This window comes from Crocodylus siamensis, chromosome 5 (assembly GCF_052110815.1).
Source record: "Crocodylus siamensis isolate JL-2025a chromosome 5, ASM5211081v1, whole genome shotgun sequence".
Classification (NCBI taxonomy): Eukaryota; Metazoa; Chordata; order Crocodylia; family Crocodylidae; genus Crocodylus; species Crocodylus siamensis.
The window spans coordinates 195,162,239-195,177,034 of NC_143399.1; the positions used below are offsets into that span (position 1 = coordinate 195,162,239).

At 45.3% G+C, this 14,796-nt stretch overlaps 1 protein-coding gene across 3 annotated transcripts in view; it reads left to right on the forward strand.

The window, feature by feature from the left end:
- The window catches only part of PRKAG2 (protein kinase AMP-activated non-catalytic subunit gamma 2), a 333,890-nt gene that overhangs the window by 78,754 nt on the left and 240,340 nt on the right, over positions 1–14,796 (forward strand). For 2 of the 3 annotated variants that reach the window (XR_016442380.1, XM_090047729.1), the window contains exon 2: positions 8,741–8,812. The exons of the other annotated variant lie outside the window; for it this stretch is intronic. Coding sequence is in view for 1 of the 2 variants with exons in the window: in XM_090047729.1 (XP_089903855.1) it covers positions 8,741–8,812 (72 nt within the window). In the remaining variant the exon portion in view is untranslated. The remainder of the gene's footprint in view (positions 1–8,740; positions 8,813–14,796) is intronic. 3 annotated transcript variants of the gene reach the window in all.

Below are 14,796 nucleotides of genomic sequence, written 5' to 3' on the forward strand. Positions count from 1 at the left end.
GAGAGCAGATTTGTAGAGGTCTTGGAGAGTCTGGTTCTGCTGGCTTTTCAGGGTGCCATGTGAGATCAGGTCTACTGTCAGCAATCTGAGATATCACTGGCTGCTGGCAAACAGCACATTTTGTTTTCTTTGTCATTAAAGAGAAATCCAGACAGCAGTAGTTCTCCATGCTGAAGGGCTAGATTAGCAAAGGAACTCAAAGGAAACATCTCTTCCTGGGTGGGTTAGGATCTAGGGGTGTTTGCTTCAATGTGCTGTAATTACAGCACGTCAGAACAGACTTGATTAATCAAGTCTGCTGGAGCATGGTAATTACCATGCTCCAGCCAACTCCAGTGTCTTGTGCATCAGTGTCCCTGTGCCTAAAAATGGTGGTGGAGGCTCTTTATCTAAAGCTTGTTCAATGAGCTTTAGATAAAGCACCCCCAATGCCGGTTTTAAGTGAAGGGATGCTGATACATGAGGCACTTTAATTAGAGCAGATCTTGGAGCTGCTTTAATTAAAGCACTCTCCCCCCTACTCCTGGGGCACGTGTAGGTCTTATTCTTCACTGCCTTGTAGCTTTTGCATGAAAATATGTATAAAGCACTTTACAGTTTACAAGGCCAGCTCTTACTACAGCAGTCATTTACTACACAAGAAGCCGGGCAATGCAGGGTGAGGCCCCTGGTGTATTAGTAGGACTGTGATCTAAGCTCCGATCACATCCTTAAAGATTTAAGAGAGGGGATGCTCATGGCAGAGCGGTAATGAACACCTCTTCTAATGAATTTCTGTTTGTTGGAACAGCAATTCCAATACAGGTACAATTTATCTTTCAGAAACGGTTATCTATGACTTTTAGGCCTATGTAAAATACAAATTTTACATCAGTAGAACTGTATTTGTTAGGAATGCAGTATTTACTAAAATAGTTAAATTGGTACAGCCCCTAGCACTGATGCAGTTATGTTGCTATAGATGTGATTTATGCCACTATACCCTATTTGTTTTCCTGTGTAATATAGCTATACTGGCATAAAAGTACCTTTGTACCAATATGGCAGTGTCCACAGCAGAGGGGTTGTACTGCTTTAAGCATACCAGTCTAACCGAAGTGCCGCAAGCTTACAGCTGTAAAGAAAATTTATTTCAAGGTCTGCGCCCACTTGTAAAAGGCAGCTATAAAAATGTAGTCCAAACCAAACCAATAACAGCAAGCAAGGGCCGGGGAACTTTTTGAATTTTCAGGCAGCTTTCGTCTCTTCCCAAGAAATGTTGGGAAGAGCTGTGGATGGTGGTGTTCTTGTTTGTCAGACCAAGTGATGAGAGACCCCCCCCTCCTCTCCCTGTTCCCTGCCACGTGGATCTCGCAAAGAACTCTGTGGGTATTGTTGGTCAAGAAGCTGACAAAAGTTTTTCTTCTGTTTACAGCTCCTTCAAGACCAGTTTTCCACTTGTTTGTAACAGGAGATGGGGTGTAGCCACACTTTGAAGTCTTGGCTGGTTGAACCAGCCCCAACAACCAAACAGCTAGAAAGGAATCCTATTTATTGTTATGAATCAGTTTACTGGATTTTAAGCATGTGTGGCCTGTTTAAGCCTATGGCCTCTGCAGCAAGGCTGTTGTAACCCTTTTCTACTTCTGAAGTCACTATCTACAACTTCCAGAAGAGCCTGTGTGGCACAAGCACCTTGTAGGCTACCAGAAGAAAAAAATCTGGCAGGAAAAATGCCCAGGTCGTGCTCCTCTTCTGGATTGGCCATTGCATACCTGCTGAGATAATGGGACCCTCTTCTCTGCAGGTCATCTTCTTACTCTCCTCCAGGCAGCCCTGGAGTGCTGAGAGGGAGAGTGGAGAAGCACGGTGGTAAGAGTCCTGTGGCACACCACTTAGCCACCCTCCAGCCCACTTCCCCTTGCATAACCTTGCCTGGTGGATTCACTGGGACAAAGGAGCTGTGTGAAGGCTTTCTGTCCTTCCTTCCAGCAAACCATTTAGGAATATCTATAATAAAATCCAAGGAGCCCACATAGGGAGTGTGTTGGAGTGAATTTATTGTGCGTTACGTTTACTTCTGTAACACGGGAGCAGACTTCCTTTAAGCTCCCTCCTCGCTCAAGCCTTTTCTCAGGACCTGGAGGTCACTTGTCCCCTGACCTATAAGTAAGAAGCAAGGGGAACTGCCCTGTAGGGTCTGGGAATTTGCTGTCTTAGTCCTGACAGGGCAGCATGGTTCCTTCCTCCCCCCCCAATCACATCCCTCTCGTCCCCAGCCTGCCAGAAAAACTCAGAAATGGGGAAAGAAAGTTAAAAGGCATTGGGGAAGGGCACTGAACACCGGGGTGGGGCACTGCTCTACAGAGGATATTTCTAAGTCTTGTTCATTCAAGAAACAAGGCACAGGAAATCTCAGCACTTATTTCTTCCTCTCCAAATTAACCGTAATACAAACCTGCCCCCTGTGTGAAGGCTGTAAAAGGGACAAGAAAGGACCCAGGGAGTGCTAAGGGGGTCACAGATCAATTTTGCTGGAAGTAAGGATCATTCTTTTGCTTTGAGGCCTGAACCCACAGAGGAGGGGGTACTGAATCTTTTTTGGAGGAGGATAAGGAGTGTTTGAAATCTACCAACCGAGGGCATTATGAAAACTGTCCTTCTCTAGAAGAGCCCCTGAAAAAGGAAATACAGAAGGACGTGGGAGCGAAGGAATGTAGGTCTATCCACAGATGGACCTACTCTGAATCATAATCCTGTAAGGTTCATGAAACCCTTATGTCTGGTTGCATTGAAGCCAATTCATCAGCCCTTTTTATATTTGTCTGCTAACTTCATATTTTCACTGTCACCCTGAGGACCAGGTCAGGACCAGAGGATGATCTGGAATAAGAGAGAGTACTTCATGGAGAAGTGGGCTTTTTTTTCATTAGCAGGTCTTGTGGAAGGTTGTCTCCTCCTTAAAAAAGCAGTCTGATATTCACAGTAAGAGCAGTGATCTGTAACTATCCTAAAATCATCTCTGTTGGGTATATGACAAAGTCAATCTTCAGAGGGGACAAAAGTACAGGTTTATGTCCAGATTTCCAAGAGGGGAAGCTTTATAGTAATTGCAGATACAGATACCATGGAAACTTCTTTTCAATAAAAATTAAATTAAAATGAAATACTTATAAGGAGGGCTTTTGGCTGAAAAAGAAATACAGACTCCATGTCTTGGCACTGGAGGGATATTCAACAAGTTGACTGAATATATCAAGTGACAGGTGAAAGAGTGGAGATACTCGTATCCTACAAACAAGCCATGTGCCAGAAAAATGAAGTGTTGGATCAAAGCTATGTTAAAAATAATAAAAAAAGAAAGACAAAGCAAAGATACCCACCCTAGCAAAATCCTTAGAATTGAATCCAAAAATGGAGTGCTATTGACACTTTTATTCCAACTAAATGAAAAATCAGAATTTGAAGACTGCAATACATGTTTCCCTTGCTTTACGTGAGTTCTGTATGTGCGAATTCGCTCTTATGTGATGACCTCTTTTATACCAAAATGCATTATATGCAAGGTCAGTTCACTCCTATGTGATCGGTGTGGTGGAAGCCCACAGTCAGCTGCTTTGTGTGGTGCATTGTGGGAGTGACACGCAACAAAATACAGTCTCCTGTGTGGATCTGTGCTCCTCGTTCATTGCCTGTGACTGTAGTTGCCGTCCTCATGGTAGTGATCCGCGCTTGTGTGTACTCTCTGCCATTGGTGAGTACCAAAATTGTCTTGTAAAAGTGGTAGAAATGAGTCTGGGGGTCAGTACAGTCAAGTTCTTGGAAAGCATCCCTATTCATTACACTAAAGTGGGTTCCCTTTCTGCAAATTTGAGTTATGTGCTGTTTTCCAGGAACACATGTACAGCATAAAGTGAGGGAAACCTGTATATTGTTTGTCTTGTTCCATGGAAGATCCTATTTGAAGCAACTTAAGGTTTTATTCTTTATCTTTTACTGGTGCCCAGGCCTTCTAAAACAGAGGAATACACAACTTGAAATTCTTGAAGTAGATACCTGAGAGAGTGACAGATCAGGAGAGAGACTCTAAATCCCATCACTGCAGTAGGTCCTAAAACAAAAATTTCAATTTCCCTGTTGTCAGTTGATCTGAAGAGCATCAGTCTGTCCTAAGAGCTGTAATCTGTGCTGCGACCAACCACAGTGTACTGGTGCTATTTTCTAAAATATTGGGATGGTATTCTCAACAAAAAAGAGGTATCAGATCTTCAGTTAGCTAACTTCAGTTAGCTGTTCCTGGATGAAAAAGCAGCAGAGAAAGAAAAATAGAAAATATATTGTGTATTTTTAAATTCTGCACATTAAGAGGAAATAAAGGTCATGGCAGTTTCTTTAGTAGAGGGATACCAGAAGGTAGAGTCTACGGGCCAGGGTCTTTGAATGCAGAGTTTTGCCTTGGATTGTTTGCTTACCAGTGGACACATTTGCATTCAGGATCCAGGGACGGTCTGAAGACTGAATTCCAGCTAAAGACATGAATAGGTAGTAGCTACAGTTCATTCCCAGGAGAGCCCATAGAAAATATCTCTTGTTTAGAAAGTTGTCCTCCTGGTTAAAGCTACTTTAAAAAGTTGTTTTGCTTTCTTTTGCTGTTTTGTTTGACTTATAAAGATAAAGGTCTAATACAAAGCAATTCTGTATCTCTTATGAGGGTGAAGTTACACTAAGATTTAATATAGTCTTTCATTCTTGTATCATTTACAAGAAATTATTTTATTCCACCTTTGTCCACATGTAAAACACTTTTTAAAAAGCTGACAGATTTTGCTGTCAGAAAAGCTGTGGAAGTTAACATTGAATATAGGATCTGGTTCATAAAGGCTTTCACTTTTGGTCTATTACACCTATCGTAAAGGAAAAAGAAAGGAGAGGTGAGAAAAAGCACTGTCAAATCCTCAGTTATCTTCAGTTATTTGATAGCTAAATCGCTTCATTTCAGAAGCTTTCTAACTAGGAGCTGCCTTTCCCTATGGATATTTTTGATCGTTGATTCAGAGTAATGGCAGCATCACTTGAAGGAACATATGCCATATACAAAGAAAAATGTAAGATGGTCACCTGGTCGGTCATATTTTTAATTTAAATTTGCAGGCTTCACTAATCCCCATCATGTTAGGAGTGTCTTATACACTATACTCGATCACAAAGTGGTACACAGTAAAAAAAAAAAAAAAAATCTGTTTTCTCATTCTTTTGCCTAACTTCCTGATGTTACACTGCTATTGGATGGCCCATTGCAATGGATCTGGAGATTTTTCTGTCACTATAAACCTTTATTTTTCTGGTCCTGTTTAGTGCTTTGTTCTTGACACCTCCCGTTGTTTTCAGCAACCACATTGAGAAATGTGGGGCAGGGGAGGACAGCAAGCATGTATGAAGGTAGAGGGACGATGCGGGTATGATTCCTCAGCAACAGAAGTGAGTGAGAAGGTAGAATGAAAATGTGGTTAGTCGTGTTAGTTCGAAGTCGGACACAAGGCAGGGCAGAGTGTTACTTTAGAGACTAACTGATTCAGACAGGTATGAATTTTTATAAGGCATATGAAAGCCTGTGCCTCTCTGAATTAATTGGTCTCCACGCTGACCCTGCCCTACCTTCTCTTGTGTAAGGTGGCATGCAATTCTCTTTGCAGTGCGTGGCAGTCATGCAAGTCCTGCACGGTAAGTGAGGCACTTGGAGCTACAAAACACAGTCTGCAGTCCACGTGAAGGGCCAGGCGCTAACAACATTCCAGTGACATGTGAATATGTATTTTCTGCCTAGAATTGCTGAATCTGATATTCTGGTCTAGTTGTTTTTGGGTGGTAAAGATTATTACTAAGCAGTTGGAATCAAAGCACCTGTGTTTTATTGAAGAGACAACACAAAATATTGAATGTGTACTGAAATGCAACCTGGACTTGATTTTGAATATAGGATGATCTAAATGCCGAATAAGCACTTTATGCACTAGGCAAGGGGGTCAGCAACCTTTAAGAACAGTGGGGCACCACTTCTGACCCTGGCTGCTGCTGTGGGCCACTGATCCCCTCTACAGTACTTCCATGCTCTTTGTTGAGGGCTGCTCTTGCACCCTGCTACAGCAGCCTCCACTGCATCTTGCCAGTGAGTTCTGCCAATGCCCATTGCCAGTAGTGATGGAGAGAATCAGATTCGGTGATGAGGGCAAGCAGTAGCCGTAGCAGAGCAAATGCAGCCTTCAGCACAGAGCAGGGAGGGCTGGGGCAGCAGCCAGCAGCTTGGTGCTGCAAAGGGGATGGCAGAAGAACTCGTGGCAGAGGGCAGAGAAGGTGCCACCACTGCCATGTACCATCAACCCCCTGCCTCCACTGCAGGCTGGATCCTGTCTCTTCTGTCCTGTGGGCCATCAGTTTATGATCTGTGGATTAGGCTATTTAATTGTCCCAGAAGAGAAGCAATCAATTTTTATCTTGAACCAGCCAGAAGACGGGACCTGTTATTTCCACTTGAATTGCAAGTAAAATTATTAATATGTTGGCATTAACATGTGGATTTGGAAAGGAAATATTCTTTCTAATTTATTCTGAAAGTTATTTTTATGGGAAATGATGTGGAAATCTGATACAATCTACTGTGTTCTGTTTTTGAACGAAAAATGTGAATGAAGAAAAAGATTAAATTTGACTGAAGGCATCTTAGTAAGTACTGATAAATCTGTTTCTCTCTTCTACTTTTATTCTGTTAATATGAAGGAATATTAATATTTTGCACTTTTAGAACGTGATCCCTTGAAGGCTGTTAAACCACTCTTCAGACATTCATGATTTAAACTTTGTGCTACCCTGTGAGATGGGGAATCATAGTTAGCACAGTTTGCATGTAGAAAATTTTAAAATGGAGAGTAAGTTCAAAATATTGTGCTTAAGTTATGCTTCTACCTTTATTCCCTTAGAAACTTACCCAGCAGTAATAATGTTGTAGCCTTTACCAGGGTTTGGTAATTGTGCAATTTTAAGAGAAGCCCCATGGCTGGTGATTTGGCTCTTGGGTATTTGGTTCATTTTACAATACATTTGCACTCACAGTTAAATGTAGTGTGAAGCCTGTTGTTCAAGGTAAATCCACAACACTGGCACTTATATAGTAGTGGTGCTTGGTACTGTACTGGAACATCTTCTTTTGAGTTCAGTCTTGTAAAGAGAACGAGGCAAAATCATAATGCCTCATGGTGAAGGCTCTTGGTAAACTGGAGTTTGCGCCCAGGGCACATTTGGCCTAGTAACTGTAGGGTTCTTTTTATTGTTATTATTAATTTGGCCTGCATCGTTCCTGAATGTCTCAGCTCCAGGAATTCAATATTTTCGCTTTATTTTTGTTATTAGTTATGGAACTGGAATGTTTTCAAACATGTGTAGGGCTTGGGCCTGCATTATGTTTCTCTATGTTTAAAAATGTGTAGTTTGGATTTAGGTTGATTGGGCAATCTGATTAGATTACAGCATTTGTTGTTCTGCCTTCTGCCTCTTTGCCAAAGGCTTTTATTGCATCCTACCCCTTTAGGTTAATTTTTAAAAATTAAAATCCATTTAATTACAATTGAGGTTTGTGTGAATAGCAAAAAATAAGTAATTTAGCAATTTTTTTTTTTTTTTTTTGAATGAAGCACAAATGTGTTGGAAAATGGGAATTGAATCAATGAGGCTTTTGGAATAAGAGGCAGTTTCAGCAGTGTTTATTGTACTATAGATTTGTCCATGAGAAGCCAGACTGAGACCTGCTAAGCTCATTTCACATAGGCCATTGCTGAGGGCTTTTATTCACTGCCTAACTGTTATGATTTTGGTCTGACACCCTAATATAAGGGAGGTTTGGTGTTTTATAATTTTCTGTGAGACTTGCATGTTCAACCCAGGCTCCATAGCGCACATCACATGAGTAAGAACGTCTGCTTACAGAGTTAGATAACTCTGTTGGGTTCAGTATAGCATGAATTACCTTTTTAATCAGATGGAGGGTAAAATTAAATCTTTTTAAAAACATTTCATTAGTCATTAAAAACTCAAAACTTCCGAAGTCCAATGACTTGAATGGAGAGTACTGTGAATAGAGCAGACAGCGGGGGGTAGAATATAATTGCATTTGTTTTCATTCATTAAGAAGGACGGTGCATACTTCTCTCAGTTTTCCACTTCATTTGATCACTCATAATTGTGTGATCCTCTCCAATTTGTGAAGGTAAATGGGTTATTTCCCCCTTTCATGCTGTGTCCCTGCCTTTTCTCTTCTGCACATTACGTATTTCCAGAATATGTGAATGTTCTCTTTATTAGTTCTTAGAAAAAAAAGAGTATCGTCACTGCTATTGGCAAAAGACTGGGCACAGTTAGTGAGTGGTAGCAGTTCCTACACATTTAATTGTTATTGGACACTTAACCCCCATAAACTCCCTAAAAAACCTAATCACAGGTGCTGGAGGACTGGCCTCCCAACTGTTTGAGTGCCTCTTCAGTCTTGCTTAGCACTCCTTCCTGGAGCAAATCTCCATTGACCTCAAAAGTAGGGCAGGCTGGTGAGTACCATGTATGGCAACAACTGTTAAAATTAATCTGCAAAGTAATAAGTGATGTATAGAGGGATCCTCCAGAAATAAACTGTGAACTAGAACATGAGGGTGCCCTGATGCAAAGCAGAAGAAAAGTATTAACACAAGGCATTCATTTTCATTTTCTCGCCTCCTAGGATCTTAGCTCATTTGCCATGCCCTTCCTGGATGGAGACGTGGAGAGCTCAGAGAAGAATGCTTCCCGGAAGGTAGGACCATTTTGAAGGCTTTCCCCTCAGTGTGTTTGCTCAGAGTTGGTGTCAGTAGAAGCACATTTTTCTTAGGTTTGCAGAGGGCTAGTTTCCTGGGCATAGACTCCTTTCTCTGCCACCCCCAGCTTCAGGAAGCTACACTAGGCTTAATTATAGCCACTATTGGGTTCCTCTGCACGTGTGCTGTGCCAATGTGATATTTCTTTTGACGAAAGAAAAATAGGCCATCCTACAGTAGTGTCACTATGCTGTAAATGTTATGTGCTGCACTGGGGGAATGATCAGAGAGCTGGGGAATCCAGCCAGGAGCTCTGGGTGACAGGTGGAGCTGCCCCAGCTCCCAGAAAGTGTGTGACGCCCTGCCAAGCCACGCTGCACCCATGCCATGGGGCAGCTGGCATCCAGGTGTCGGGTGGGGGCGTGGGTGATCCCCACTGCCTCGCACTGTGTGGGGGGACTCTGCCATGAGCACCCAGAGGCCCCAGTCGCCACTCCTGCATCCAGTGAGTGCGGGGCTTTTTAAGTATTTAAAAACACTGGGAAGCTGGGGCAGGGTGGGAGATGGGGCCAGGCAGAGCAACCATGGGGCCTTCTCCCAAGTCTCCTCTGGCTGTGCCTGGCTCTGCCCCTGTGCGGAGAGCCGTGGAGGCTCCGCCCTGGTACTGCTGGCATGAGATGTGTGTGTGGGGGGAGTGCGGTGCAGGCGTGGCTCACTCTGTGGCAGCAGGACTGAGCCCCTGCTCCCAGCACTGCCACTCTTGCTTCAACACTGGGAGTGGGGGCTCTGCTCTGTCACCACTTGTGGTGTGGGGGGCACAGGATGTGGGTGTGGCAGCACTGGGAGTGGGGGCTTTGTTCTGCTGCCACTCCGCCTAGAGCGAGCCCCCACCCTGGCTGGGCAGCTTGTCTCATCCCCAATCCCTCCCTCCCCCCTCTGCCAACCCCAACAGACTTACCAGCTGGAGGCAGCTGTCAGCTGCCTGTTTAGTCTATGGCCGAATCTCTGAATTGGTCCAATCTTTTTCTGAAGGTTTTCTGAATTGATTTGGAGCTTTAACTTGGTCTCCCGATTTTGATGTGGATTTGGAGATTCGGTCCTGACCAGCCTAACAGACCCACTAGCCAAAATAACTCAGTTCCCCACGGGTGCCTCTTGCGCCCTGGCAGACTTACTACTGTCTGCCTGGCACTGAGCCAGTGGTCACCACCCATTGCCTGACTGGCCCTTATTTCAATCTTAGCACTCTTAATCATGGCCTCCAGTCTTCCCCCTTTGCCATGCCTATGCCTTGTGGGTGTTAGTCACATTTTTACTTTCCTATATTGACCTTGGGTTTCTTAGCCTTAGGTTACTCTGGCTGCAGACTGGCAGCCTAAGCCCATTGGCTCTGGCCTGGCCTTTCAGTCTAAGCCTTTTGTTGGCTTCTTGGTTATCCTCACTGGGTTTGGCTCTGGCCCTCTTGGCCCTTGACCCCCTCGGTTGCCCCTGCTGGGTTTGGGCTCTGGCCCTTTGGTCTCTGGCTGCCTCAGTCACCCATGCGGGGCTCGGGCCCTGGCTTTTCAGCCTCCGGCCACCTCAGTCTCCCCTGCTGGGCTTGGGCTCTGGCCCTCTCAGCCTCAGTTTGCTTCTGTCCCATGCCCCTGCCTCTGGTAGGGCTCAAAACCTGGCATGCCCCTCAGTACCCCTGTGGTCTCCTTTCCACCCCTACAGCCACCATCCAGTACTCTAGTCTAAGAGAAAACAAAAATGCAAGTAACCACTTTAAGCTCAAACACTCATAGCGTCCCTCTGGGTCATCATACCACTGCCAAGCCACCTCCCTACTCACTGGCTGTCTCAGGCTGGCAGCTCCCATTCCTAGCCAGTCTGAGCTGGCAGGAGCTCCTCTCCCGGCAGAGTTCAGGGCTGCACTGCCCCTCTGCCCCAGGGACTCAGGCTTACATCCCCTTGGCTCTTCCCCTTCTGGTCAGTTGTTCTCCTGAGTGCCCGCAGGTGTGCCCCCTCGGCCTTCTGCTAGTCCTCTGGCCAGACTGTAGTAGTGGCCTTGCTGCCTAACCAGGGCTCTGCCCCGTTGTCTTGTTGTCAGGCAGCTAGCCTCACTTGCAGCTTGTGGGTTCCTGGCTACCTACTCCCCTGCGGGTAACGCAGGGTCGGCTGTCTTCCTCCACCTGGGGACATACCTGCTGTGGCTTCTCCTTCAAAGTAACAGGAACCACTGGCTCCCTGTTACAGTGCCCCGTAGTGATATATTTTTTGAAGTGCTACATGTGCATCTAGAGCCACGGACACTGAGGGGTGTGGCAGTGCAGCGTCGTGTACAGTCACTAAGTGGAAGTTTGACTCACTCTCTGTTCAGAGACAGAGTTAACATGTTCATCTGAAGACAAGTAGGTGAACAGCTCCCAAACAATTGTCTGTTCTCTGGCCAAAGAAAGTTTGTTTAACTCATTGCTGTCCTTTTGATCTGTTGGTTCCCAGGACTGGTAAAGCAAGCTGTGCGACTTGGCCAAAGCCAGGGAAATAAGGCTTCCCTTTTTAATAGCTGAGGCATTGTCTCAACCCTCCACAGGAGGTTGAAAACCTGGGGGTGTCTTATGGAGAGACATTGCCCTACTTTCCTGCATGTATTTTCAGCAGTTCACTATTAAACTCAACCAGCAACTCCATGTACTCAACATTTACAGCTGCCAGTCAAACATGAAGAATAGATAATATTAAAAAAAACATTGCAGAACAGTACCATGTTCCTACTGGGGTGCCAGGCTCTTCAGTTGGAGCTCTGAACTCCAGGAGCAGAACTTAGATGACATGAGGGTGACAAACCTCTGAACCAGTGACAGCCTCTTCAAAGTGGGGCTTTTCTGCAAATGCAGCATCTGTGCAGAGAAAACTTCACTGGCTGGTCTAATGAGAGAAGAACAGTTATCTTAATGTGTCATTTTGGCATATAGCTGCAAAGCAGCTCAATTTGACTTATGATGACTCTTCAGCAGAGTTTATGGGTTTTGTGATAAAGTTAGACCTCTTTTTCATAATGTCTGCTCTAAGAAGTTTAGGGCAAGTCAAGCAATAAGTATTACCCTGCTGAAACTAGTCTGCCTTCTAACCTCTTTAATAAATTGGCTTTCTTGACAACACTGGTTCCTTTTACTTTACGTTGCACGGCAAAGGACAGTAGTGTTGTGGCTATTTCTCAGTAGTTCAGCATCCTAAAAGCACTGGCCTTGTTTTTTTCTGTTAGAGCTTTCTGGATTGTGCTGTAGAGTTTAAGAGGGACAGAACTCTTGTAGACACCAGAGGGAGGAAAAATACTCAAAGCCACTGAAAGATCTGTTTGATAAATCTGCATAATAAAGTGAACATTGGAGCAATCTTAGAAGAGATCTCCACCCACCTGTTTCTGGGTAAATCCTGGTTTCTCTATCTCCTTTTGTCACCTGAGGAAGGAAAAGCTTTATTGTGGTTCAGTTCTGAAGTAAATACTTGCATCTTTTCACATAACACATAACACTTCCTCCCCCAGTGGCATGCACCTTGTTTGGGAAAGGAAGAATGCAGAAGAAACTCATGGCTGAATTCTGGCCACGTGGAGCAGGGGCAGAGTCTGCTCCCCAGCATCCCTTGCTTTCCCTTCCTGCTGAGGCAGAAGCTAGAGGTTTAACCCTTACACAGCTGCTGCTCAGCCAAAAGCTTCTGCTAGTTTGGCAGCAGCTGTAACATGTTAAAACCCTAACTCTTGGCTCAGCAGCAGACTCTGCCTCTTCCAGCTTGAGAGAGAGCCAGTCCCTGGCAGCCATTCCAGTAGCTCCATGCCTTCCTTCTGGGACGGAAATCAACTTCCTTGCATAAAACGCACCCATTTTGGAGGGGTAATTTTTGGAGAAAAGATGCGTGTGGTATGTGAGTAACTATGACATACTAGAGTACCTTTTGTCCAGCCACACTGCTGCGTGGTACCCATTGAAAGCTTTCTTTGTCAATTTGGAAGCCTCCCAATTTTTCCTACTGATCTTGCATTGCCCTTTTGGCCAGTGACCTTATTGAGAAAAGATAGAGCCATGTTTCTCATCAGTTACCTCTTTGCTACAGGTCCAGTGAAAAACATTTCACTGCAGTCACAATGCATGTGTTAACTTCACTCCAAGGTAGAATTGGGCCTTGAAGAGGTATGACACTTTTTTTGAAACTGTGATTATTTATTAATGTATCTGATAATGCAGCACCCTCAGTGTTTTCTAATATTCCTCTTCAAGCTCTCTCCAACCTTTGCATCAAGCTGGAGTGAAATCTGCTGCTGATGCCCAGTCTCTGTGTGGCAGGGCACCTTTGGTGCCTTCTGCTTTAAGGGCCTGAGCAGGCAGCAGAGCAGCTTGCAGGTGACTGCGGTGCCAGTCAGGGAGGGGGGGGGGTCGTATGGTCATCAGGAGGCCACCTGATTGGAGGAGGGCCTGGCTGCTGGAGAATAAGAGCAGGCTCTGAGCAGTAGAGCTGGCAGTTGCTGCAGGGAGCCAGAGGGATAGCATCGCTGCCCAGAGCTGCTGCTCCCAGAACAGCTGAATGTTCAGGGTAGAAACTATGGGGATGGAGGAGGTTCCTGGTCATGGGACATGACATAAAACTACACCGTGCTGGGGAGGATGGTGTGGTGGGGCTGCTTGTGGCAGGGCTGCTTGTGGCAGGGCATGTCCAGCAAATGTCACATCTGTGCCTCCTCAGTGAAGGGCACAGGGTACTGGAAAGCCTCAGCCATCGCTGCCTTGCTGATGACCCTGTGGAGGGGAAAGGCTAGGGGAGCACATCCCGACAGAAAAGCACAGGGGTCCAGGTCCACTGAATGGGGCCTGAGGCAGGGTCCAGGCATGCCGACAGACACCTGAGGCCTGACTGGGCCATAGGCCGAGTTGTGGGGCCCAGGTACATCAATAGACTCTTGAGGCCCAGGGGCACAAGGCCCGGGTGCACCAGTAAGGGGGCAGAGTAGGGACCCTAGTGAGGGGGTGGAGCAGAAGCCAGTGGCCGTGTAGAGTAGGGCCTTAGGGGGCCTGAAGGACTGCATGTGGGCTGGCTGGAGTAGCTGGAGTTGAGGCCCCAGAGAGGGAGCAAGAGGCTTAGGCACATCTGAGGACACCCGAGGCCAAGTTGGGCCAGAGGCTGAGTGCACCCCAGTTAAGAGGTTGTGGGAGTAATAGTGGGTACTGATTTGGATGTCATCTGTGAGGCATGGGGCACAGTAAAGGGGAGGTCGGAGCTGTATATTGCGCCCTTGGCATCAGGGCATTAAATGGGCAGCCTCTCGCATTGTTACATCTGGTTATTACATCAAAGCATGGCAGATGAATCAGGTGGCAGGTGCCCCAGACAGGTGGGAGGGCTGACATTGCGACTGGCCCTGGGATGGCCCCCTGTCACACTCCGATTTGAAATAGAGCATCTGATAAAATGCATTACCCATATCGCATCCTTCACACTCATGAAGTGCTGAGTAATGAAATCTCTCCCATATGTGAATTAGATTTGGTATCGGTCAGCATTGTTATATAAGTAAAATATAAGTCATCGCTTGTTGAGGATAAACTGACAAGCACCCAAATTACTATTCAGTCTCTGAAGTCACTTCCCTTTGTTCAAGGTTAAAAACTGACTTGTGCAACTTGCATTATCTGAACAAACAAATCTTTCATATGTTGAGTGCATTTTTCCATCCCTGTCACACTAGAGACCAGTAGTAAATCAGCAGTGCCTTTTTGTCGCACCTAACTCCCTTTACTGTCTAGGCTGCAGATCTAGTTAAAGATGAATTGCCCACAAGATACCTCTTTCAAGCCTGCTATTGAAATCTTGCACTGAATTTGTTGTTCATATTGAAAGGCACTTTCAGAAGATGCATGCCAGTGTTTTACTGTGGTGCTTATCACTGTAGGTTGCGCCTCTCAGCCACAGATAGATTTATCCTTATTGTAAAAATAAAGAATTAAAGCAT